Source organism: Bombus pascuorum, chromosome 1 (assembly GCF_905332965.1).
Source record: "Bombus pascuorum chromosome 1, iyBomPasc1.1, whole genome shotgun sequence".
In the NCBI taxonomy this organism is placed as follows: Eukaryota; Metazoa; Arthropoda; class Insecta; order Hymenoptera; family Apidae; genus Bombus; species Bombus pascuorum.
This window is the reverse complement of record NC_083488.1, coordinates 5,456,208-5,477,066: the sequence shown is the minus strand read 5'-3', so window position 1 is coordinate 5,477,066 and position 20,859 is coordinate 5,456,208. Positions and strand designations below refer to the sequence as shown.

At 34.1% G+C, this 20,859-nt stretch overlaps 2 protein-coding genes across 8 annotated transcripts; one reads left to right on the top strand and one right to left on the bottom strand.

Annotated features, from left to right (window-relative positions):
• Window positions 1–330: 330 nt before the first annotated feature.
• LOC132911247 (protein son of sevenless) lies at window positions 331–9,854 on the top strand. Of its 6 annotated transcripts, none has more exons than XM_060967883.1 (22): window positions 331–666; window positions 1,763–1,879; window positions 2,705–2,968; window positions 3,054–3,137; window positions 3,252–3,332; window positions 3,433–3,582; window positions 3,657–3,865; window positions 3,946–4,129; window positions 4,226–4,472; window positions 4,556–4,780; window positions 4,858–5,221; window positions 5,303–5,495; window positions 5,585–5,821; window positions 5,927–6,082; window positions 6,170–6,352; window positions 6,426–6,543; window positions 6,616–6,905; window positions 6,976–7,201; window positions 7,348–7,673; window positions 7,758–8,013; window positions 8,122–8,208; window positions 9,627–9,854. In XM_060967883.1, exons 2-22 carry the CDS (start codon window positions 1,772–1,774, stop codon window positions 9,671–9,673), a joined length of 4,035 nt encoding a protein of 1,344 aa, XP_060823866.1. In that variant the 5' UTR covers window positions 331–666; window positions 1,763–1,771; the 3' UTR covers window positions 9,674–9,854. The 6 variants fall into 6 exon arrangements, with proteins under 6 accessions (XP_060823866.1, XP_060823949.1, XP_060823997.1 ...); XM_060967966.1 differs by having other exon boundaries at window positions 1,753–1,879; XM_060968014.1 differs by having other exon boundaries at window positions 1,724–1,879; window positions 7,366–7,673.
• Window positions 9,562–20,659, bottom strand: LOC132911540 (anoctamin-4). Of its 2 annotated transcripts, XM_060968273.1 has the most exons (14): window positions 17,570–20,659; window positions 16,623–16,962; window positions 15,163–15,310; window positions 13,805–14,087; window positions 13,518–13,663; window positions 13,158–13,403; window positions 12,900–13,099; window positions 12,693–12,830; window positions 12,411–12,628; window positions 12,020–12,328; window positions 11,643–11,952; window positions 11,349–11,554; window positions 10,970–11,260; window positions 9,562–10,839 (listed from the first exon to the last, which is right to left on the bottom strand). In XM_060968273.1, exons 1-14 carry the CDS (start codon window positions 17,606–17,608, stop codon window positions 10,525–10,527), a joined length of 3,189 nt encoding a protein of 1,062 aa, XP_060824256.1. In that variant the 5' UTR covers window positions 17,609–20,659; the 3' UTR covers window positions 9,562–10,524. The 2 variants fall into 2 exon arrangements, with proteins under 2 accessions (XP_060824256.1, XP_060824335.1); XM_060968352.1 differs by lacking the exon at window positions 12,020–12,328.
• Window positions 20,660–20,859: the final 200 nt, after the last annotated feature.

The window sequence follows — 20,859 nt, the reverse complement described above, 5'->3', positions numbered from 1 at the left end:
ACAATTCTTTTATCGAACACTCGTAACGTCCACCACTGTTATTAAATGATGCAATTATAAGCGAGATTCATCTCTTATATTTATTCTATGTCATCCATTGTATCGTTGTAAGTAACACAAGCAATATTCTTATAATATTTCTCAAAGTATAACACCGAGAAACAAATTTATTATCTATTACACGATATAATAGCAGAGCTTTCACAAATGAATCGCCATTACGAATTTCAAAAATATCTCGAAGGAGAGTCGATACTCTAACAAAGCTTGATATATCGAACTCGGGACTCTCGAAGTGGACGTAACAATCGCAGTTATCGATCGATGCGAGTCGCGCAATGGTATCCTTTGATAGTAGTGGTGCTCGCGCTAGGTTCTGACAAAAATTTGCGTTAAAAACGGTGTATAAAATGCAGAAACGGTCTAACTCGGGAACTCTTGGGTTAGCTTGGAAGATGCTTCCTATGATAAGTGAAAGAAGCATCCAGATCCCAGGGGGATATCACCGAGTGGCTTAGCTGTCGCATTTATCCAACAGAGATGTCTGCGCCCTGAGAAACGGACTGGCGGACAGACAGACGTCTCTGTCAACTTTTTCTGTGTTCTGATTTCCGATACGAAATGCTGTTTGGAAAATTCGGCAACTCTCCGGAGCGTATTCTCTAGGTATATAGTCAACACGGCCAGAGTTGATATATGTGAGTGGTGGGGATTTGCTCTCGATCACTTTGCTCCCGATGTGTGTCCCGTTTTCGCTTTCTTCGTCCCGTTCTCGCGATGCTTACATGATACACACAGTGGCTCGCCAAAGCATTTCAACACTTGCCGTAGAAAACTTTTATCTGCATACTATGTGTTTTATGTAGAACATATTTTTTTGAAATTTTATTAGTATTGTTATGAAACATGACTGTCATGATTATATTAGTGAAATTTCAAGCCAATCTGAAAATATGTATACAAGTTACAAAACATTGACTGCAAACGTATATTTAGTAACAAATTAGTATACAGTGTGAACAGCCATTTTAAACATCTAATAAATATTAAAGATGGTCCTATTGAATATTGTGATTTATTAATATAATGGACTGTTTCAATACTTTTGCGATCCCAACGAAATATATACCTACAGTATGTATCATGTAGTTTTTCATGTACGTTTTCAATTCCGTTTGAAATTTGATCGATATCTACGATAGTCGTGTCACGACATAGTGCTGATGAAATTTCAAAATATGGGAATATAACACATATATTATATTCGTAAAGGTTTGTATAAATGTTCGGATACTTTCATGAACTACTATACCTTGTAACTTATACATATAAGCAATTTCAAACTCGACCAAGATAGTCACGATAATCGTGACTACGTGACAGTGCTAATGACATTGCCAAAATGTGGAAGTATAACACGCGTAATATATTCGTAAAATGCTTGTACGAGTGTCTGAATACTTTCATGAGCCACCGTACATACATACGATTTTGTAGATGTGACACTCCCAACCAATAACGAAAATTTCCTTTTACTTTCTATCATTTTACACGATTGTACGATGGAAATATGAGAAAAGTCGTATGATAGAATTATGAAGGAAGTCTGTAAATGTGTTTTTGTTTTGGGAAAAGGCGTGAACTAATTTCCATCGCTAGAAAAAACCACCGAGTTTGAGAGGTGGTAAAAATCACATATCAATTCTGGCCGTACCGACTTTAGTGCGCGTTATTCTGTCGGGTGCGTGATAGCCTGTACCAGTACGTAGAGATGTTTTCGTCGCCGGCGTCAGTGGTGGGCGAGCCATCAGGCTACGACTTTCAGAAAGAGGAGAACGCCGCTAAGTGGAAGGGGGTGTTTGTCAACTCCCTACGCAAGGTATACTTTCCGAATCACTTATTATAGAATTTATAATGATCCCTTGTGAATTGGTCTCGCTTTTCGCAAGATTTTGATGCCATGTCGATCGACATTCGTCGATTTTATTGTCATTGTCACTAATATGCCACTATGTTATGCCCTTTCCAACTCCAACTAGATTTGTTGCCCTCTAACAACATAACAAAAATAACAATAATATCTCATAATATATACATTATAATCGACGTGAAATAAATATCATGGAAATTAACAATCATGTATTATCATACAATGATCGGCAGCTTTCTTGAAAATTCTGTTTGCATCTGAATAAAGGATACCTTCTTCATATATTGAACAATTCATAGAATAATGACAGAATGTTATGTTTCTTGCCCTCGCTGTTTATAAGAATAAACCTATGCGAATGAGAAATTTAATTTCCTTACTATTCTTGTTCCATACAATAAATATATTAAAATTTGTGGAATTTTAGCAGGAACTTCTTTCACGATGGATAAAATAAGATAAATATCTACATATTGTATAAAAAAAATATAAGTTGCAAGCATAAAAAAAGCTATTCTAAAATGCCACTGCTAATGAAATATATTTTTTATAAAAAATTCTTTTCTTAGATCACTAATTATCAATTATGCTTCTTAAACAGTATACTTGTAAGAATATTATATCTTTTACTTAAATAGAAATGTAGCTCATATTGAATATCAAATAGATATTTTGTTTGTAAACAATATCCTCTGTTCGTGTCAGTGTCCTAAAACATTTCTTTTTCCTTAAATAATAGTCTTCTCTGTTTAATGAAGGTTTTATGTAAAATAGGTACTAGAGCAAGTACATCCTAGTCTTGAAGCACGACAAGATGCCTTAGACTACGTTGAGAGCTTAATCTTAAGGCTGTTGGGAATGCTTTGTGGTCATCCTCCACCACACACACCTCAAGATGTGGAAGAAAGAGTAAGGCGTACTTTTCCCACTCCCATTGACAGATGGGCACTTAGAGATGCAAGAGATGCCTTGGAAAAAGGAAAAAAGAAATCACCATTAGTTCTTCCAGTTGACAAAATTCATCAACTATTACAAAAAGTAATTAGGAAATTAAATTTATTTTATGTTTTATTTTTATATATTTATTCGCAGATATTATAATCTTGTATTTTTACATTGACAGGAAGTATTACAACAAAAAATTGATTTACAAGTTGGTCTTTTTGTAGTAGGAGTCTTGGAATATATTTCAGCAGATATTTTGAAGGTTGGTAGAAGCTATTATCGTTTATTTTTATCAATATTCTGTTTTGTGTAACTCTTTTATATGTTATTCGTTAACACTAATTCCTGAAAATGTTTAAGACTATTTTCTTTTCAGCTAGCTGGAAACTATGTCAAGAATATACGTCATGTAGAGATATCCTGTGAAGATATAAGGGTTGCAATGTGTGCAGATATGGTAACATTTTTAAAAAGCATGATATTTGTGCTACGTTTGTGTACTAAATGTATCAATAATCGCGTGATGAATGTTGAGTAATTTAGTGATCTATTAATAGGTATTAATGGACTTATTTTATCAAGATGATTATGCAGAGGGTCCACAAAGTGGTTTAGGTGCAGTGGTTTCTCAGACTTATGAAGAATCTGTTCGAGATCTCATACACGATGAACGTCATTATTTACGTGATCTCCATATGATCATTAAGGTGAAATATCTTATTAGCCGGTGAAACGTAGTTGTTAATCCATGAAAAATGAAATTATCTCACTTTCTAAATAGGTTTTTCGGGAAGAAATCGCAAAATTAGCACAAGATAGAACTGAGATTGAAACCCTTTTCAGTAACATTATGGACATTTACGAAGTTACTGTGACGTTACTTGGTAGTTTAGAAGATATAATGGAAATTACTGAAGAGAAACAAACACCTACTGTTGGGTCATGTTTTGAAGAACTGGCAGAAGCAGCAGAATTTGATGTTTATATAAAGTATGCAAAAAGAAATTACTGGTTTTAATAAGTATAATTATATATATTTCTTTTATCATAAATGAAAATGTTTATATTAGGTATGCAAAAGACATTAATAGTCTAGCTAGTCGAGAAGTTTTAACAAATTTATTATCAAGGCCTGAAGCTAATGCTGCGTTAAGAGCAGCAGGTCATGGTTTTAAAGAAGCTGTCAAATATTATTTGCCAAAACTTTTATTACAACCAATATGGCATTGTTTTTTGTACTTCCATTACATAAAGGTACATTTTTAATCATTTTATATTTACATATTATTGTACACATTATTCTAACATTATTCTAACAATTGAATAATATTTTGATAATATTTCATCTAGGTATTACAAAAACGTACACCAAATATAGAAGATGGTGAAACATTGGAACAAGTACAAGGTCTTTTAAATCCACTGCAGATGGAATTATTGCAATCTATGGCGAGTCTTCCAAAAAAAGATACAGGTCTGCGAATGCAGAGTAGAGCAAGGAGACAAGCTGCACTAGAGAAAACTAGTGAATTACAAAAAACTGTTGATGGTTGGGATCAGAGAGACGTCGGACAATGTTGTAATGAATTTATACGTGGTATGAAAAAAATATACGTTATTATTTTATTACTTTTTACATAAGTTATATGAAAGTATATTTTCGCTATCTTTTACGTATAGAGGATATGTTGTGGAAAGTAAGTAATGGAAAGAGGCTAACGGAACGAAGGGCTCTTCTGTTCGATGGTTTATTAGTTCTTTGTAAACCAAGTGGTGGCAAAAGAGTTAGCGTTACGGTTGCAGCGGTTGGTGTGGTAGGTCATCCACCTCATCAAGGCGAACTGCGTTTAAAAGAAAGATTTTTTATTAGAAAAGTTGATATTATCGACAAAGAGGATACTGAAGGTAAATTTTAAAAAGTAATAATCTTAATATTAAATATTTGTATTGTATAACTAGATTACATATAATTATTTTTGTAGAATTAAAAAATGCCTTTGAAATTGCACCAAGGGACCACCCTAATGTTATTCTTGTTGCCAAATCCGTCGAAGATAAAAATAGTTGGATGGCGGATCTTGTAATGTTGAATACAAAGAGTATGTTAGAAAGAACTTTGGACAGTATACTTTTGGATGAGGAAAGGAAACATCCCTTAAGGTTACCTCCACCACATTTATATCAATTTGCCGAACAAGATAGCCCAGAAAATATTGTTTTGGAAGCTAGAGAAAATGGAGGTGTTCCATTAATTAAGGGCGCAACTTTGGTTAAATTGGTAGAAAGATTAACTTATCATATATATGCTGATCCAGCTTTTGTACGAACATTCCTTACTACTTATAGGTATGTGGTTTCATACCTTTGGGATTTGTGTATGTATAAAAATGAATTCTTTAACGAATAAATTGTGTTTCTTTTTTGTAGGAGTTTTTGCTCACCTCAAGAACTGTTGACATTGTTAATCGAAAGATTCGACATACCAGATCCTTCTTTAGTTTACGGTGAGGAAGAAAAATCTTCTGGTTGTAAAACAACTGCTAGGGAAGATTGGAAAAGATATAGAAAAGAATTTTGTCAACCTGTTCAATTTAGAGTTTTAAATGTTTTAAGACATTGGGTTAGTAATATTTAAATATATTTACTCTAAATTATTATATTACATTTTTTAAGTGATTATAATATCTTCTTGAATGTTTCTCACACTAGGTTGATCATCATTTTTATGATTTTGAACGCGATAGGAATCTTTTGGAAAGATTGCAATTGTTTTTAGACACAGTAAGTGGAAAATCAATGAGAAAATGGGTGGATTCAGTAATAAAAATTGTGCAAAGGAAATGCGAACCTTCAGAACAACGACCTATTACATTTAGCTTCGAACGATCTCCACCACCTATTGAGTGGCACCTAAAAGTTCCTGAAGAAGAATGGGGAATATTAACGGTAATACATTAACAATGTAAAACTGGTAATACGGTAACATTATAATTGTAACTAATATGTTATTTGTATTATGTAGACAAGTAAATTATTTTCCAATAATTACAGTTACATCCAATTGAATTAGCGAGGCAATTAACTCTGCTAGAGTTCGAATTGTACAGAACTGTAAAGCCTTCGGAATTAGTTGGGTCAGTATGGACTAAGAAAGATAAAGAAAAGACATCACCAAATTTACTGAAAATGATAAAGCACACAACAAACGTAAGTTACCTATATTACGTTCTATATTAGTTTTTATTTTGTACATTTTGAATTTAACAAATTAAATCGCTTCTTTATTCACGTTAGTTTACACGGTGGCTTGAAAAAACCATAGTAGAAGCTGAAAATTTAGAGGAGAGAGTTGCAATTGTATCACGAACAATTGAAATTATGATGGTGCTTCAAGATCTTAATAACTTTAATGGCGTATTAGCAATTGTTAGCGCAATGGGATCTGCGTCCGTTTTTAGGTTAAAATTTACATTTCAAGTATGTTCTTTCATTATTTAATGTTATCGATTAACTTGAACCAAACAGAGTATATATTTTATTGTATTTATAGCAAATACCAGCACGACTGGAAAAGGCCCTAGAAGAAGCAAGAGAACTAAACAACGGTCATTTCCGGAAGTATCAAGAAAAATTGCGATCCATTAATCCACCTTGTGTACCATTTTTTGGTAAACAATAAAGAATAAAATATTTATTTAAATTATTAAATCAATTTTCATTAATATATATTCTTTTCGTAGGCATGTACCTGACCAACATCCTACACATTGAAGAAGGGAATCCGGATTATCTGCGAGGAAGTCCAGAACTTATAAACTTTAGTAAACGACGAAAAGTGGCGGAGATAACCGGAGAAATTCAGCAGTACCAAAATCAACCTTATTGTCTTTCGGTGGAACCTAGAATAAGACATTTCATTGAAAATTTATCACCATTCGATCCTAATATGAAAGAGGCCGATATAAGCAATTATTTGTACAATAAAAGCCTAGAAGTAGAACCCAGAGGGTGTAGACAACCACCTAGAGTCGTAAGTGAATGGAAATTATAAAACACACGTATAATAACACTGTTTATACTAGTTATTATTGTTCTTGTAGTCTCGTAAATGGCCGGACTTAAATTTAAAATCGCCGGGCATTAAAGCTAGAAGTTTGAGCGGCAAATTACCAGCTCCATTGCAAGCTGTAGCCTCCAGTGTAAGATTACACGATCCTCCACCGGAGGCACCGCCGCCAGAATTACCAGAAACCCCTCCGCATGCTTCACATATTACAGTTTCTCACATAGGGGACCACACTGTCTTTGCACCTGTTTTACTAGGAGGTTTGTAGTCCAAAATATTGAATGTTAGCATGTGCTTCTCAGTCGCTTTTTACAATTCTTATTCATTCTACAGAAAGAAGAATCGTTCGTATTTTGTTGCATAGTATGCTTGGATAGGTAGTAGATGTACTTTACTGTTAATACAGGTACAGCTCAACCTCCAGGTTCACCAGGTCCTCTTAGTATGTCAGGACTTTCGATCAGCTCTCCGGGTAGTAGCCCGCAACTAGGATCACCTGGTCATTTGCCTATCCCACATCATCAACCGCAAAATAGTCACTTTGGCTTTAATTCTGGTACGATTGGTGTAATGGGAGCCTTGACCGGTATGCCATCGTCGGGTGGAAGTCCTGGTGCTGCGATACCACCTCCTCCGTCTCCTAGCCATGTACCTCCCTGTCAACCTCCGCCCCCTTTGCCACCAAGATCTCATAGGAAACGAGAGAGTTCCATAAGCGAGTCGCCGCAACAGGTAAATTGTCAAAAAAGATTTGAGTTATTTTCTCTTTAAATTTCGTAGTTTATAATATCGCGTGATTTATATTATTTCTCACAGGCGAGACAAGCTCCAAATGCACCCATACTTCCTCCACGGGATGGTACGTCTCCACCACCATTGCCACCACGAAGAGATTTGCCTCCGGTGACGTTACCCCCTCGCCTTCCTACAACGTTGAATCCGAACTGTTCGGCGCTACTCGCAAGGCGGAATTCCACGTTGGAGAATACATGTTCGAGTGTTGTTCATACAAGAAGACACATGTCTTTCAATGGGCCCAGTCCTACGAAACTTCCACCTACGCAACCTAATGGTAAAAATATTAATATCAGGAAGTTTATCATAATTGTGTATTCTCGCGTCACATCTAGAATGCTTTTGTTTAATTATTCATCAATCCATTTGTTGCAACCTATTTTAGGATCGGTAACTCCAAGGCTACCACCAAAACCGATGCCGGGACGTCCACCAACCACCATGTTTAATTTCAATGCTCCTCCTGGATCTAGTTAAGTGTTACATCTTCCTACCTCTTACCTAAATTAAAACGCATCATTTGGAAATCGAGATTTAGTCCACTCAGAAGGATTAGTCGAGTCGGATGTTTTGCTTGTTCGGTATGTTTGACAATGTAAAGTTCATGCTGTTTACGTAACATTTTCACAGGAAACTTCGTAGGAGCACAAGATTTATTCAATTTAACTGTATTAATGTATCTACCGGGATTTCTTAGTCAGATACTTGAAACATAGTCGGTAAATACATTAATGCAAGACAAAGAAATTCAACGAAAATTTTCTTGCGACACGGCCCATACGTGATGAGATGCTGTTACATTCCTTTTTACGATTTATCTTTTTAATACGTGTGACACTATTTTTATTGAAAGTTTATTTTTCGAGAGAATATAGAATGTTTTATCGCATATAGTATATTTTTAGAGGTTTTTTTACCAAGTGAATATATATAATCAGTAAATGTAAGGCTTTATATCCTGTTCGATTGAATGAACTCAGTTGAAGCTATTTATCCTTGAGAGATACCCAAAGAAATGAAATTTGTACAGCTCGCCTAATTAAAAGAATTGTATCAATCTCTGTTATTCGAATCTACAGAATATTTTTATAAATAAACGAAATGGAGTTTCTTTGATAACTTTGCATATCTGGGTCTCGTATAGTAGCATAACGCATGTTAGTTCTAATACAGGTATAGATAAAAATAAGCGAAGGAAAGCCAAAATTATTTCTGCAATAATGTAGCAGCAGGAATTTTATTAAATAAAAACATTTTGTCTAACACTCAAGTTTGTGAATCACGTGTACGCGCGCGCATACACACACATACACATATACATTGTATTAGAAAAAGTACTATGCTGCAAAGAGCATAAAAATGTATGAGATTTTTGCTACGAGATTCCCTTAAAAAAGAAAAAAAATTATCAACGTAACTTTAGCACAAAAGCAATAATATTACAAGAGTATATGTTACTGTAGGACGGATTGCTACAAATGATTTTACCTGCAAACGATTTAGGATAAAAGAAAAACAAGTAAGGAAACATGGAGATTCTTTCTCTATTTCAAAAATTTTACATGAATTATATTTTTATGATTTGTCATTTAGGACACATATAACACACGGCATATGTTTCGAAACGATGTGTGTAGATCATTTTATAAATAAGATAAATACTGCTTTTACAGACTATTAGGAATGTAGGGTACATTTCATCGCAGCCGTTTTTCGGAACTATGGCTAATGAATTTTGAGTTAATGCGTCCATCAGATCCGAGGAGATCTGACTGAATGGACTATGTATCGATTTCGGTTGTCCGAACGGTCTCCTTTTCTTTAAAACAAGAAAAAAAAAGCAAAAAAGATCCTTATCTATCCCTCAACACAACTGTGATACACTTTTAGATTTTAAAAAGGACGCAGAAGACGCAAGAAAGTGCAGTATGGATTGAATCATAGGCCAATAAGCATAGAATTATACATATAAGTCGAGAATTAATAGTAAAAAGAAAGAAGTAAATATGTACATGTATATTATTATAAATATATTCTATAGTAATTATTGTAATAATGTTAAGCGTAAGACGGAAAATGAAATATTGAAATTATATACAATAAAGAGTATATTGTGTAGATCTTGAGAGAATTTTTTACTTTTTCGTGTTTTCAGAAATTTTAGCAACTAAACGATAGTAGCGTCCTTACTATAGAAACACAAACGTGACACTACTCAATTCGATCATCATGTCGCTTTTTTATATGGTACAAGTATACAAGTATGTTTTGTAAATTTTTTAAAAATGCTTATCACCGATAACCGGTGATTATGATCTAAAACTATTTTGATGAAATATAATTTTAGAAAATAGAGTATCTGGTTTAAATATTCTAAAAGAGGTAATTCTGTGTAAGTTAATACTGATAGTATTTATGTTAAAAATCACACATATGTTATTGATCTTGCGATCAAACGTTAAAAATTTATTAAATAGATTTTCGATGAATCTTTAAAAAGTGTCGATATACTTTTGGCATTTGTATATTATCTCATCACATGTTGGTTTGATTGTTTCTCATTTATTCGTGTTTGCGTATTTTACACGATTTTCTAAAATATCACAATTACCATTTCATTTGTTTGTACTTGATATCTCGATATTTACTTATGTAGGACTTCGCTCAAGCATAATTTACACAACGACAGAATTAGATAATTTTGATACAAATGAGAGTGGTATTTTTAAAATGTTCTTAAGTACAGATGTACTCCTCGAGGAGAAAATATGATCGACACTTTTCAAAATCATGTCACTTCCCATACGGTTGAACCATCACTGTTTCTGTTCTGCCTGGAAGTTACGTCGACGTGGGCATCTAAGCCGTCGCTCAATTTGCTGAAACGCCTTGCCCAGCTACCTCTACCACCGCCTGCAGCTCTTCCTCCAATACTACCTGCTTCTCTAAGCACCGACAAAATATCATCTTCGTCTTCTCTGCTCTTTATACCTTTCTCATACTTGGCTTCTTGAGCTAATAAACGCTCTCGTTGCAATTGAGTCGCCAGAGAACGAGGTACAGCTGGTATCACGTAACTCATAATGCCAGTTAGGGCGAAAACCTATTTAAAATTTCAATTTTTATATTTTACTGATAGCTTTTTAAAGTGTGAATTTTATAGGTAAGATGTATGGAGGGCCATAGTGGTGTCATAACCAGTCATATAGAAGATAAAGTAAAGTGAAACTTACGATATGTTCAAAAACAACGACAAAGGCCAAACGTGCTGCGAAAACGTGCCAATATTGCGGGCTGAGTCCGTATGGATCATTTGAATGATCCGGTCCATTTCTGTAACCTCTATACTGACAAGTCACCGGATGATTTTTATCCATATCGCTTTTCATATCATCTCTATAATCTGATGTGTTGAATTCCGATAGAGAACTGTCGATATAACCCACTAGATCCTCCGTGGGAGAGTAAACGATAGCATAAACGCTACGGGGGATAAAATCTGACGTGTATGCGATGACGAACGCCTATGTATGATACAAGCAGATTATTGTTAGATTTTCTAATATAATTTGCAAGTTTGAATCGTGAACTGTTATTATTACGTATACGTACGTTCGACACTACAGCAACATAAGTTACTCCACGTAGTATACCATACCAAGCTCCTATATCTTCCACTCTCTCTGCTAACGGTCTTCTCGCCTCTCTTACCATTTTGTATGCATCAAGCCGTATCTCAGCTATATTGTTTAATAACGCGAACAATGGTGCTAATGGGAATGCAGCGACGAACAAGGTCACGAATCCGTACTGTAAAACTGTAAAACAAGTACATGAAGAAGATAATTGACAATTATATTTTAAATTAATTAAATTTTTACTGATGAGTAATTTAAATATACTTACTCATTTCCAAATATTCGTCAAAGAGCGCTAATCTTCCGGGATCCTGCAACTGATAATCCTTTTCCCAATAAGTATACGGTCTGCCGTGATCTTTCGTAGCCGCAACGTGGTTTCTTTTACGCCACCAATTCCATAGTTTTGGTGATAGTATCTCGACAAAATTATTGAAGCACTGCTTGCCCACCATTATAATGGCGAGCTGTATACAAACTTCCGACAGGCATCCAGCTGGATCGCACACGTCCGTTTTTATACGAAAGAATTCAGAAGATCGTGCGTCTGCGTCTCCGGGATGAACAAAAAACCTACCCTGTAAATCGTCACTCTTCAATAAATTTGTTTCGCTTCATACGTGCAGCAAATAGAATGTTACCAACTTTAAAGAAGGCTATATAGATGAGAGATGAATAAAAATTGACAAACTCGAAGAGAAATATCTTGAATGTGAAACTGGATTCGTACTCAGTCTGCGTTCTGGGATTCTCCATGTTCACCATCCATCGTGCTAAACGATGATATACCCGTGTAAGAATCATGATTATAATTAAATTAATTAAAGCGGCAGTCATGGAGGTAAAAATTTTCGCGTGCTTCTTTAAAAATGGACCTCCACCGCCATAAAATACGGCTACCAGCGATATTCGAGAAATAATGGTTCCCAGAACAGCACCCAAAACTACACATATCTGAATACAAATTTATCAATAAAATTTAGCATCAACAAAAAAAATTTATTTGATTGAATGTGACGAGAATTCTTTTAATTACCATAAAAAATACCATGGAACTGGTGGCACAAGAACGCACAGCCTTAGACCATACTGGTAGGTAAGGCTCTCTTTCCCTGGTCACAGGATTTATTCGAAATGTTTTCACTGTAGTTTCAAACTCAGGTCGAGGTTCTTCGTCACTTTCAACGTTCTGGAGATCCCATTCCCAAATTATTACAGCTTGCCTTCGTTTCCATAACTCAAGAAATGTCGTGGCTGAAAGATCCAATAAGAAGATAAGAGATATGCGCTAAAACATTAAATTATGTCTATAGCATACCCCAAAAGGACATGAAGATGGCAAAGAAGACAGTGGCAGGGTTGTCGAACAAGTAACTTAGTTTTGAGAATATGCAAGACTCGCCGAGCTTTTGATAAGAACATGCTTTATCGCAGAGAGGGCATAATGTAATATTTCCTAGAAAAGTTATTTAGTAAAGCGGAAGAATGGAAAAAATAAAATAAAAATTGTATGAAACAAAAATACCTGCTACATTATAGTCACATATTTCTTTACTGGGTATATTATCAGGTCCATCCATGCTTCCTACACCATACATAAAGCACAAAAGGCCAACAATTGCTGGAGCGTACAAACATTTTGTGTAAAATCCTAGCCATGCAAAGTAAAGAGCCACTTTTTCACCGAAATATCGTCTAATCAACCAGAGGGGCTGCCTTTTGTACCTAAAAATACAGAATTAAATGTTTATTTAAAAAAAAGTGAAAGTGCTAGTGAAATTACCATTGCGAAGGTCTAGCCCATATCAAGTACAGTAAATATCTGTCGAGAATTTCGCCATTGATTCCAGGTCTATTATACGGGCCCTCATGCAGAGAAAAGCAGTCGAGATAAGTGCCATCCGCCAAAAGTCTACGGATACCTGCTTTCTCGTGATTTTCGTCGTACCTTGCCCTCGATAATATTTGCATTACTATCAAAGACCTTTGTGCAGGTGTATAAGCTGTATCTCTATCCTTCACTACGAATCTATAAAAAAAGAAACAGAAATATCGAATAATTAGCTTATAACATATGATAATATATAATATAATCAGCTTATACATTTTTAATTTATTTTATCTTATACAGTTAAATTTGTACTTCTCTTCTCGATCGCCAGAATCAATGCTGCCATAAAAGCTAGGCTCTTCCGGATACTTCTTCGTATCCCAAGTATGTATCTTTCTTATCCATTGTATCCATTTCTCCCAAAATTTCGGGCTTTCTTTCACGTCTTCATTACCTTGCTAATAACGAAATAACATAAATTAATAATAAAATGAAGGATTATTCTATGTTGAATGTACTTACTAAATACTACAATGTTAATTAGAAGCAGCAACACCGAACACGTATACTTTTCATTTTGAGAAATTTCATGAACCTACCCAAGCCTTAACAGAAATAGTAATGAACCTTTTGGTGGGTAATTTCAAGTTCATCACTTCAGCGTATTGAACTTTAATCTTCCATGGAATGTGCAACTTCAAGAAATAAGTTTTCCCGTCAAAGGAGTTTTCTTTTGGTTCCAGCTCCAATTGCAAACCCTCTTTTAATAGATTCTGCTGGAAAACGCGTCTTTGTTCTTTTCGACGTGCCTCCAATTCCGTCATCACTCCAGTGTACTCCTCCTGGTACACTAACACCATATCAATGCGTCTACGGCCATCTCTGCAAATATATAGTATACGATATTGTATATTATTTAATAAGTTATAACGCAAATAATAATTGGCTGATTGACCACTTCTTTAGATCAATAATGATTTTATATGACGACTGACCTACTCACGCTCCGTCAATAATATAAACATACAGAACACTGATCCATTCTAGCGATTGTCGGTAAATGTGCCGAGACACGTTGAATACAACAAATTAAAAAAAAGTAATTAATTGTACTAAACAATTTGGAGCATTCGTAAAGCAGATATAAAAAAAAGAGGGAATGCATAATGTATTGAAATTATAGGGTAATTTTTCGAGATCATTTCAAAATTATTGCAAGGCTATTTCAAAGTCAATTCAAGAACATTTAAAAGTCAGCCAGTGTCATTCCAAGATCTCTTCAAATTCATTTCAGATTAATTACCATTCAGTATTGGCTCAGGGTTACAAGACATTATTTCAAGGTTATTTCAAAGTCGTTCAAGATTATTTGAAAATCTGATTTATTACATTATCTGATTTGACAATGTAATTGAACAATAATAGAGCTTATTTAGGAAATATACATACTGAATAATTTACAGGGTGTCTTTCGGGATGACCTAATAGGAAAGCAAACAGCACGACCATAACGAAACCGAGTCTAAAATTAAACCAGACATGAACGGAAGAAGTCACGACTGACGTAAAGTTATTATGGGATAAAATCGCAATATGTAATATGCTGGCAGGGGCCACGCGATGAGAAAATTAATTATGTAAACGTTCTTTTTTTATGTGCTCTGGGTTTTGTAACATTGCACACTGGCTAATTATACGAACGTTCTTGATGAACTGACTCTCTATGGATTATTTTTGCCCACTATGCGTGATTAATATCTACATGAACAAGGAATTCTTTACAATTTGTTGTTCATTTTTCCTAGATAAATAAAAACAGTAAAGTACCGGAATAAAAGATAGAACAATGTACAATACATTCTACTCTACACGTACTAAAATTTTTGTAATATAGGTACTTTCTGTTTAAAAATATGATTAACACATTTAATATATTTTGGAAAAGAAGTTAACACACCGGAAGTAAAGTGTTTCGGGATCCACTTCCCCCTCTGAGGACGAATCCTTTTGCAATAAAGAATTTCGCGGTATATCTTCAGAAAATATTGGTGTTTCTGGCAACGGTGGAGTGTCCTCCGGCGTCGCTGGTATTGTAAGCTTGGGACCTATGAAGAATAAAAATATATTCGAATTAATTTGAGGCTTCAAACTCCAAAGTTAAAATCATCATACTAATATCATTTTTAACTAATATAGTTACTCAAAGTCTTTGAATAGATCGGTAAATAGTTGACTACGTATGTATAAAACACTCTGCGGTAATACTAGAGTGGTCAATTAATTGCGCTTCTTTAATGTATTTCTTCGTATTATTCTTTTGGAGTGAATATACTCATTTGATTTATATGTATAATATGTAATTATATAGCCCAGGAATAATGTCTTGAATCTTTTAATGGACATTTAATTGTACTGTATCTCATTATTTGTTTGGAAAGGAATATGAAAAAATGAGAAATTCGTGTATTTTAGTGTCATTACTGGGAGCAGAACTTCAAAGCACTATATTTTTTCTCAAAATACTATATTTTCTTCGTTGCTTCTGTCACTTTAAAGTTCTGTTTCCAATAGTGACGTAAAGGTACACGGATTTCTAATTTTTTGATATTCCTTTCTAAACAAATAATCAGATAGAGTACAAGAAATTAATCGAATTAAATATATGTCATCAAAGGTTTCAAAGCATCATTCAGTAGCTACGTAATGAGACATTATACATATGAATCAAATGAGTATATTCATTCTAAAAGAATAATATAAAAATTCTTCCGTATTCAACATTCATATTAAAAAACATAGAAATTTATGGACTACCCTAGTAGCTTCCTATTGACCATACTTATACATGTAAATAGGCTATTCAACACCTGTTGCGTGAGATTGTATTCTGTTACTATGTCTTTAGTGAATTGATTGTACATACGACGAACTATGCAAAACCCATTGACCTTGAAGGTCCATATAGAAAAAGAAACGTATAAAGTCATGTATCTTATACGAACATTAAAGTACCATTACAAAATAGGAGGTATCATTATCGTTATCAAAAGTTTCACATTCTGTGAAAGAGGGAGGATAATAATGGAAGACACGTATTGGCTCGATAATGGTTCGATAGTTATAGAGTTTTTACGGTTCCGCTGAAGTTATAGTCTCATTATTAATATCCATTATTCGTGTCACGCTGACATTCATATGCATATTGATCGTAGTTTATTGACTTAGGCCTATTTCAACCATTGCAAGGCTAACGTGCCATTACGAATACTCACGCTATATACGTATGATATACATACCCGATTATTCAAATTAGATCGAGAGTTCCTTCCCTTTTTCTTACTTAATATCAGGAAGTGAAAAGAAAAAATCGCAAAAAACATAAAAAAAAGACAGAAAAATGATTCGTTGGAATCCTACCAAAAGCGTCCCGAGCAGTAAGATTTGTTCCCGAGGGATAAACGCTGCTTCTGGATAATTTTTTATTTGTCATCGGCGATCCATTCGATTGAATACCATTTTTATCCATTTTGTAAATTATTTCTTTGCTATCTTCAACTCTCGTTTTTTCGTTCACACTGGGAGAATTCGATTTTGTAGAATTCGTAGCGGTTCTTCGGGGTGAGGAATTTGTTGATGACGCTTTCGATGGCGAATTCTCCGTTCCCACCGCATTCACGTTCGTTTGAGATTCATTTGTACTTGATTCGGTAACACTTGCGTTGCTTATGGATATACTCGGTCGTCTGCTATGGGTGTTCTAGAAGGATCAAATTTGTTTTTCCTTCAGTGTAAAAAGAGCTAGCAAAACTGTTTATTATTACGAACATTTCACTACATGTCGATAGTAATTTTCGTAGTAACGTAAAACGTAACAATACCGAGGCTTATTGTTAATTTAAATATTTCGATTGGTTGCATACTTTAACACATCGCGCATATTTCATCGAACTTCATTTTTTGCAATTTCAATGCCCAGAGAGATCGTTGAAGTACGGAACACTTATTGTTAGTAGCGGAAGTTTACCATGTAAATGTTTCATAATTTTCTGGATAATTTAGCAACGAGACTTTCGTTTATATACCTGGCATGCAATTAAGTAAATAATCTAGATCATTTGTGACGAGTTTAGATGGATTATTTAGATACATTATATCGATGAGATTCGCCGATTAGATACAGCTAAAACGAGTACGATGCAATTTTTTAAAATATTCACCAGTTTTGTCTATAATGCGCCATTAAAAAGAATATGTAATGTACACATTTATTCTATTGCTGACCGGTTCTTACGTACAAATTGTAAAACAAAATTACAAAATTTATTGACTAGAAAAACAAAGAAAAGGATATATGTATATGATACCTGTGTTTCATCCTCGACTCGAAGTTCGCTGTTATCCATTGCGCTCAAAAATGCTTGATAAACAATGTCGAGAAGAATTCCCTGTCGCCGGTGACAGCTAAGAAAAATATAAGTTCCGCGGCAATCTCGATCAATCCTGACATTCTGTAAATCGGAACGATAATAAAATGCTGCCTTTTTTAGCGAGAAGCAAGTTCGATCTGTCTATTTTCATGATAACGATTCGCATTAAATGGATGCACCGTACAACACGCTAATCTTCGTCAAATTATTATCATTACTCGCACGAAAATCCCAAAGCGACGCAATTTCCTACAAAGGTACCATATCATCGGCGTCGAATATCGTTGAGTTTATAAATTCTTCTATTGGTCACCGTGGCAATTACAGATTGGTAAAAAGAGAAGAGATCCGTTGAATCATTATATGTATCGTAAATATTAGTGATAATAAACTCTTGATAGTTCTGTCAAGAAGATCGCTTCTTTCGTGTAATTCAAAGCAGGCAAATCGGTCGATAAATGTCTTCGTAACTTTATTTCAGTCGTTAATCGATCGATAATGTATTACATGAAATGAAAATGGATCGAGAAAAATTCCAATTCTAATTGACATTCATATGTATGTAAAATTCGCAGCAATTACGGAAGATCATTTATTGCCAAGTCAATTAAGGCGGTGATTTAGCCTTGCTTTGATTTTCTTTCTCAATTATAAATGGAATAACAGCCGGATAGTCTATAGTTATCACCTTTCCCAATCTGAGGAGGTTCGAATGCCCTTGGCCCATCAACAAATATGCTAACAGTCTTTCCTATCAGATCTAAGACGGATCTATAAATTTACGGCACGAAACGGGATGTCTTTGGACAATCAATCGCGACCTTTGTAATTGATGCTTCAAAATGCATGTGGATACTTTGCTGTATGCTTTTAGTCAGAACATTTTGCTTCGTACTCGTGACCTCCTCTTTCTGTTCTCTTTTAAACTTCCATTTTGTTCTTATATTTAATTGCCAATTATTATTTACGTGATTTCATCGTGGCCTATGATTCCTTTTCTTTTGACTTGTAATTTCAAATGTCATTATTGATATTCTGTACACTTGCGAACTGTACAGTAGTGCATTATTGAACAAGACGACCTAATTTCACAATGGCAATTTTTAACAAGTATCGTGGAAATATATTCAGAAAGTTGTCAGAAAATGGAGTGTATATTGACAAGACATGGATCATATATCTGAATACATAATTAGTATGATCGTATTTCGTTCGGAAGACAAACAACGGTGCTTGAACCTCCGAAATAGTTTAGAAATTTTTCTTCGTCAATTCTTCGATCTTCCTTCACTTTGAGTAATTGTTTAAAAAAGAAGAAGCACTTTCATGTGGATAAATTATTTTTTCGTAACTGATAACATTAAAGAACATCAAAACATGTTGGCCACAACCACCAGACAGTAATTGCAGTCAATGTTATTTCTTTGAATTGTTAATTCTTGATGTATCTAACTGTATAGTGTACACTGCCTTCAAATTTTGGTAAGATACCCTCAACTGTCAGACACTGCGCTCATGCTTGTCAGGTGACCGCGCCGGTAACTTCCACCGCAATACTGTGACACATACTAACTTCCTCGTGGTAGGATGATAGTGCTTATATATTGCACACATGACCATGCGTGTGATATTTACGAATGATAGCTATACACATGCCTTTGCACGAATAGAACACACATGTAATTGTGAGCTTGGTTCGTGTTTTGATATTCTTTTACATTTAAACTACATGCATATATCTACGTACACTACTACAATCTACTTAGCGTATATATCATTTTACTCGCAAACGTAACGGATGACTACGAATATTTCTTTCAAAGATTTGTCATCATGTCCAAGTATCACGGTTCTTAGCACCTAGAACAGTTACAACAGATACGATTTTTTAAAATCATGTCTCTCTTTTAAATATTTCTTTTTTCATGACTATTTTTTGTTTTGTTTTTGTATTGATACTTATAAGTACTTTTGTAAATATTCACACACGTACAAACACATTATACTCGGTATATATCCTGTACATTGCACGACACGTGCATTACTTGTATTTACTATATGGAATGGTATATGTTTCATACACGTAAAAATCTATCAAGGATTTTAACCCTCATGTAGGTACACGAGACAATGAGGTTTTCGAATCGCTATGGTTACCGAATGAACACAACATATGTTACGTATCATGTCTGTATAGCATGCATATTATAGAGAGGTTCTTTCATGAAGTTGAAATACCAACAGAGGGATGGATATAAGTTTGCACGCAACATCGTCACTTAAGAATAATGAACGTGTTACGCTCCTCTTTAACCGTTATACGTAATAAAAGGTTTTACTGTCTCGACTTTTTAACGTACCATATCTATTTTTGTATTAGAAATGTTTTATGCAAAAATAATTTACACTAGAAAAGTATAATGATATAATTGAAAGATATACATACTTTTATTCTCGGCGTAATCTGATTTCTATTTCAAATATTAGTAAGATATCGTTATGGTAAAAATTTGTCTTGAACTAGTTACGTGGTTTAATAGTGTTCGCTTTTCCTGAAATAGTACAGAACTAGATTCTTGACATTGTCCATAACTTAAATAACGTAACCTTCGTACCTAAGCGAAACCTTAGTAAAAGATAATCAATAGAAAAAGGTCTGTTAACTGTATAATACTTTGACATTTTAGTATAATTGTTAATATCTACTTACGTAATTTTGTCTGGTATTTTGATTCACCCTTATAACAAGGAAAAGTAGGGAAGGAAAGTTCGTTATAAAAAAAAATAAGAAAGAGAAGTACAATAGTAGCAAACTAATAATATTATTCTTTCAAACATAACTCTTAAACGTATTTAAAAAATATAAGAACAATTATGTTAATCCTTATTCAAAACTTACTGACGTTGAACCTATGTATATATCATTATTCTTATGCACTTCCTTGAGGAAACTTTCCATTACTACGTTTAATAGGAAGAAAAACAGAATCCTTTTTCTGAAATCTTCTTTTTGATCTTTTTAATAACAAACTTTTGACAAAATATTGTAATAAAACATTTTCTTTTTGTAAAAAATATAACAGAAGAAATTTACTGGGATTTATCGTTTTATATATACTGTAATATGACTGCATTAGAAATTTTTGAATCAACATATTAAGTCATGTATACAACTATTAACTTAATTAAAATTATTACTATTCGCGATAAAAGATTTTATATCAAAA

Bases quoted from the DNA above. Each gene is read 5' to 3' on its own strand.
- LOC132911247 (XM_060967883.1), top strand. From the start codon at position 1,772: ATGTTTTCGTCGCCGGCGTCAGTGGTGGGCGAGCCATCAGGCTACGAC. The intron at 1,880-2,704 runs GTATACTTTCCG...TATGTAAAATAG, and splicing joins TTGTCAACTCCCTACGCAAG to GTACTAGAGCAAGTACATCC. The intron at 5,496-5,584 runs GTTAGTAATATT...TTCTCACACTAG, and splicing joins TAAATGTTTTAAGACATTGG to GTTGATCATCATTTTTATGA.
- LOC132911540 (XM_060968273.1), bottom strand. From the start codon at position 17,608: ATGGATAACAGCGAACTTCGAGTCGAGGATGAAACACAG. The intron at 14,088-15,162 runs GTGTGTTAACTT...ATATATTTGCAG, and splicing joins CCCGAAACACTTTACTTCCG to AGATGGCCGTAGACGCATTG. The intron at 11,555-11,642 runs GTAAGTATATTT...CTTGTTTTACAG, and splicing joins TGACGAATATTTGGAAATGA to TTTTACAGTACGGATTCGTG.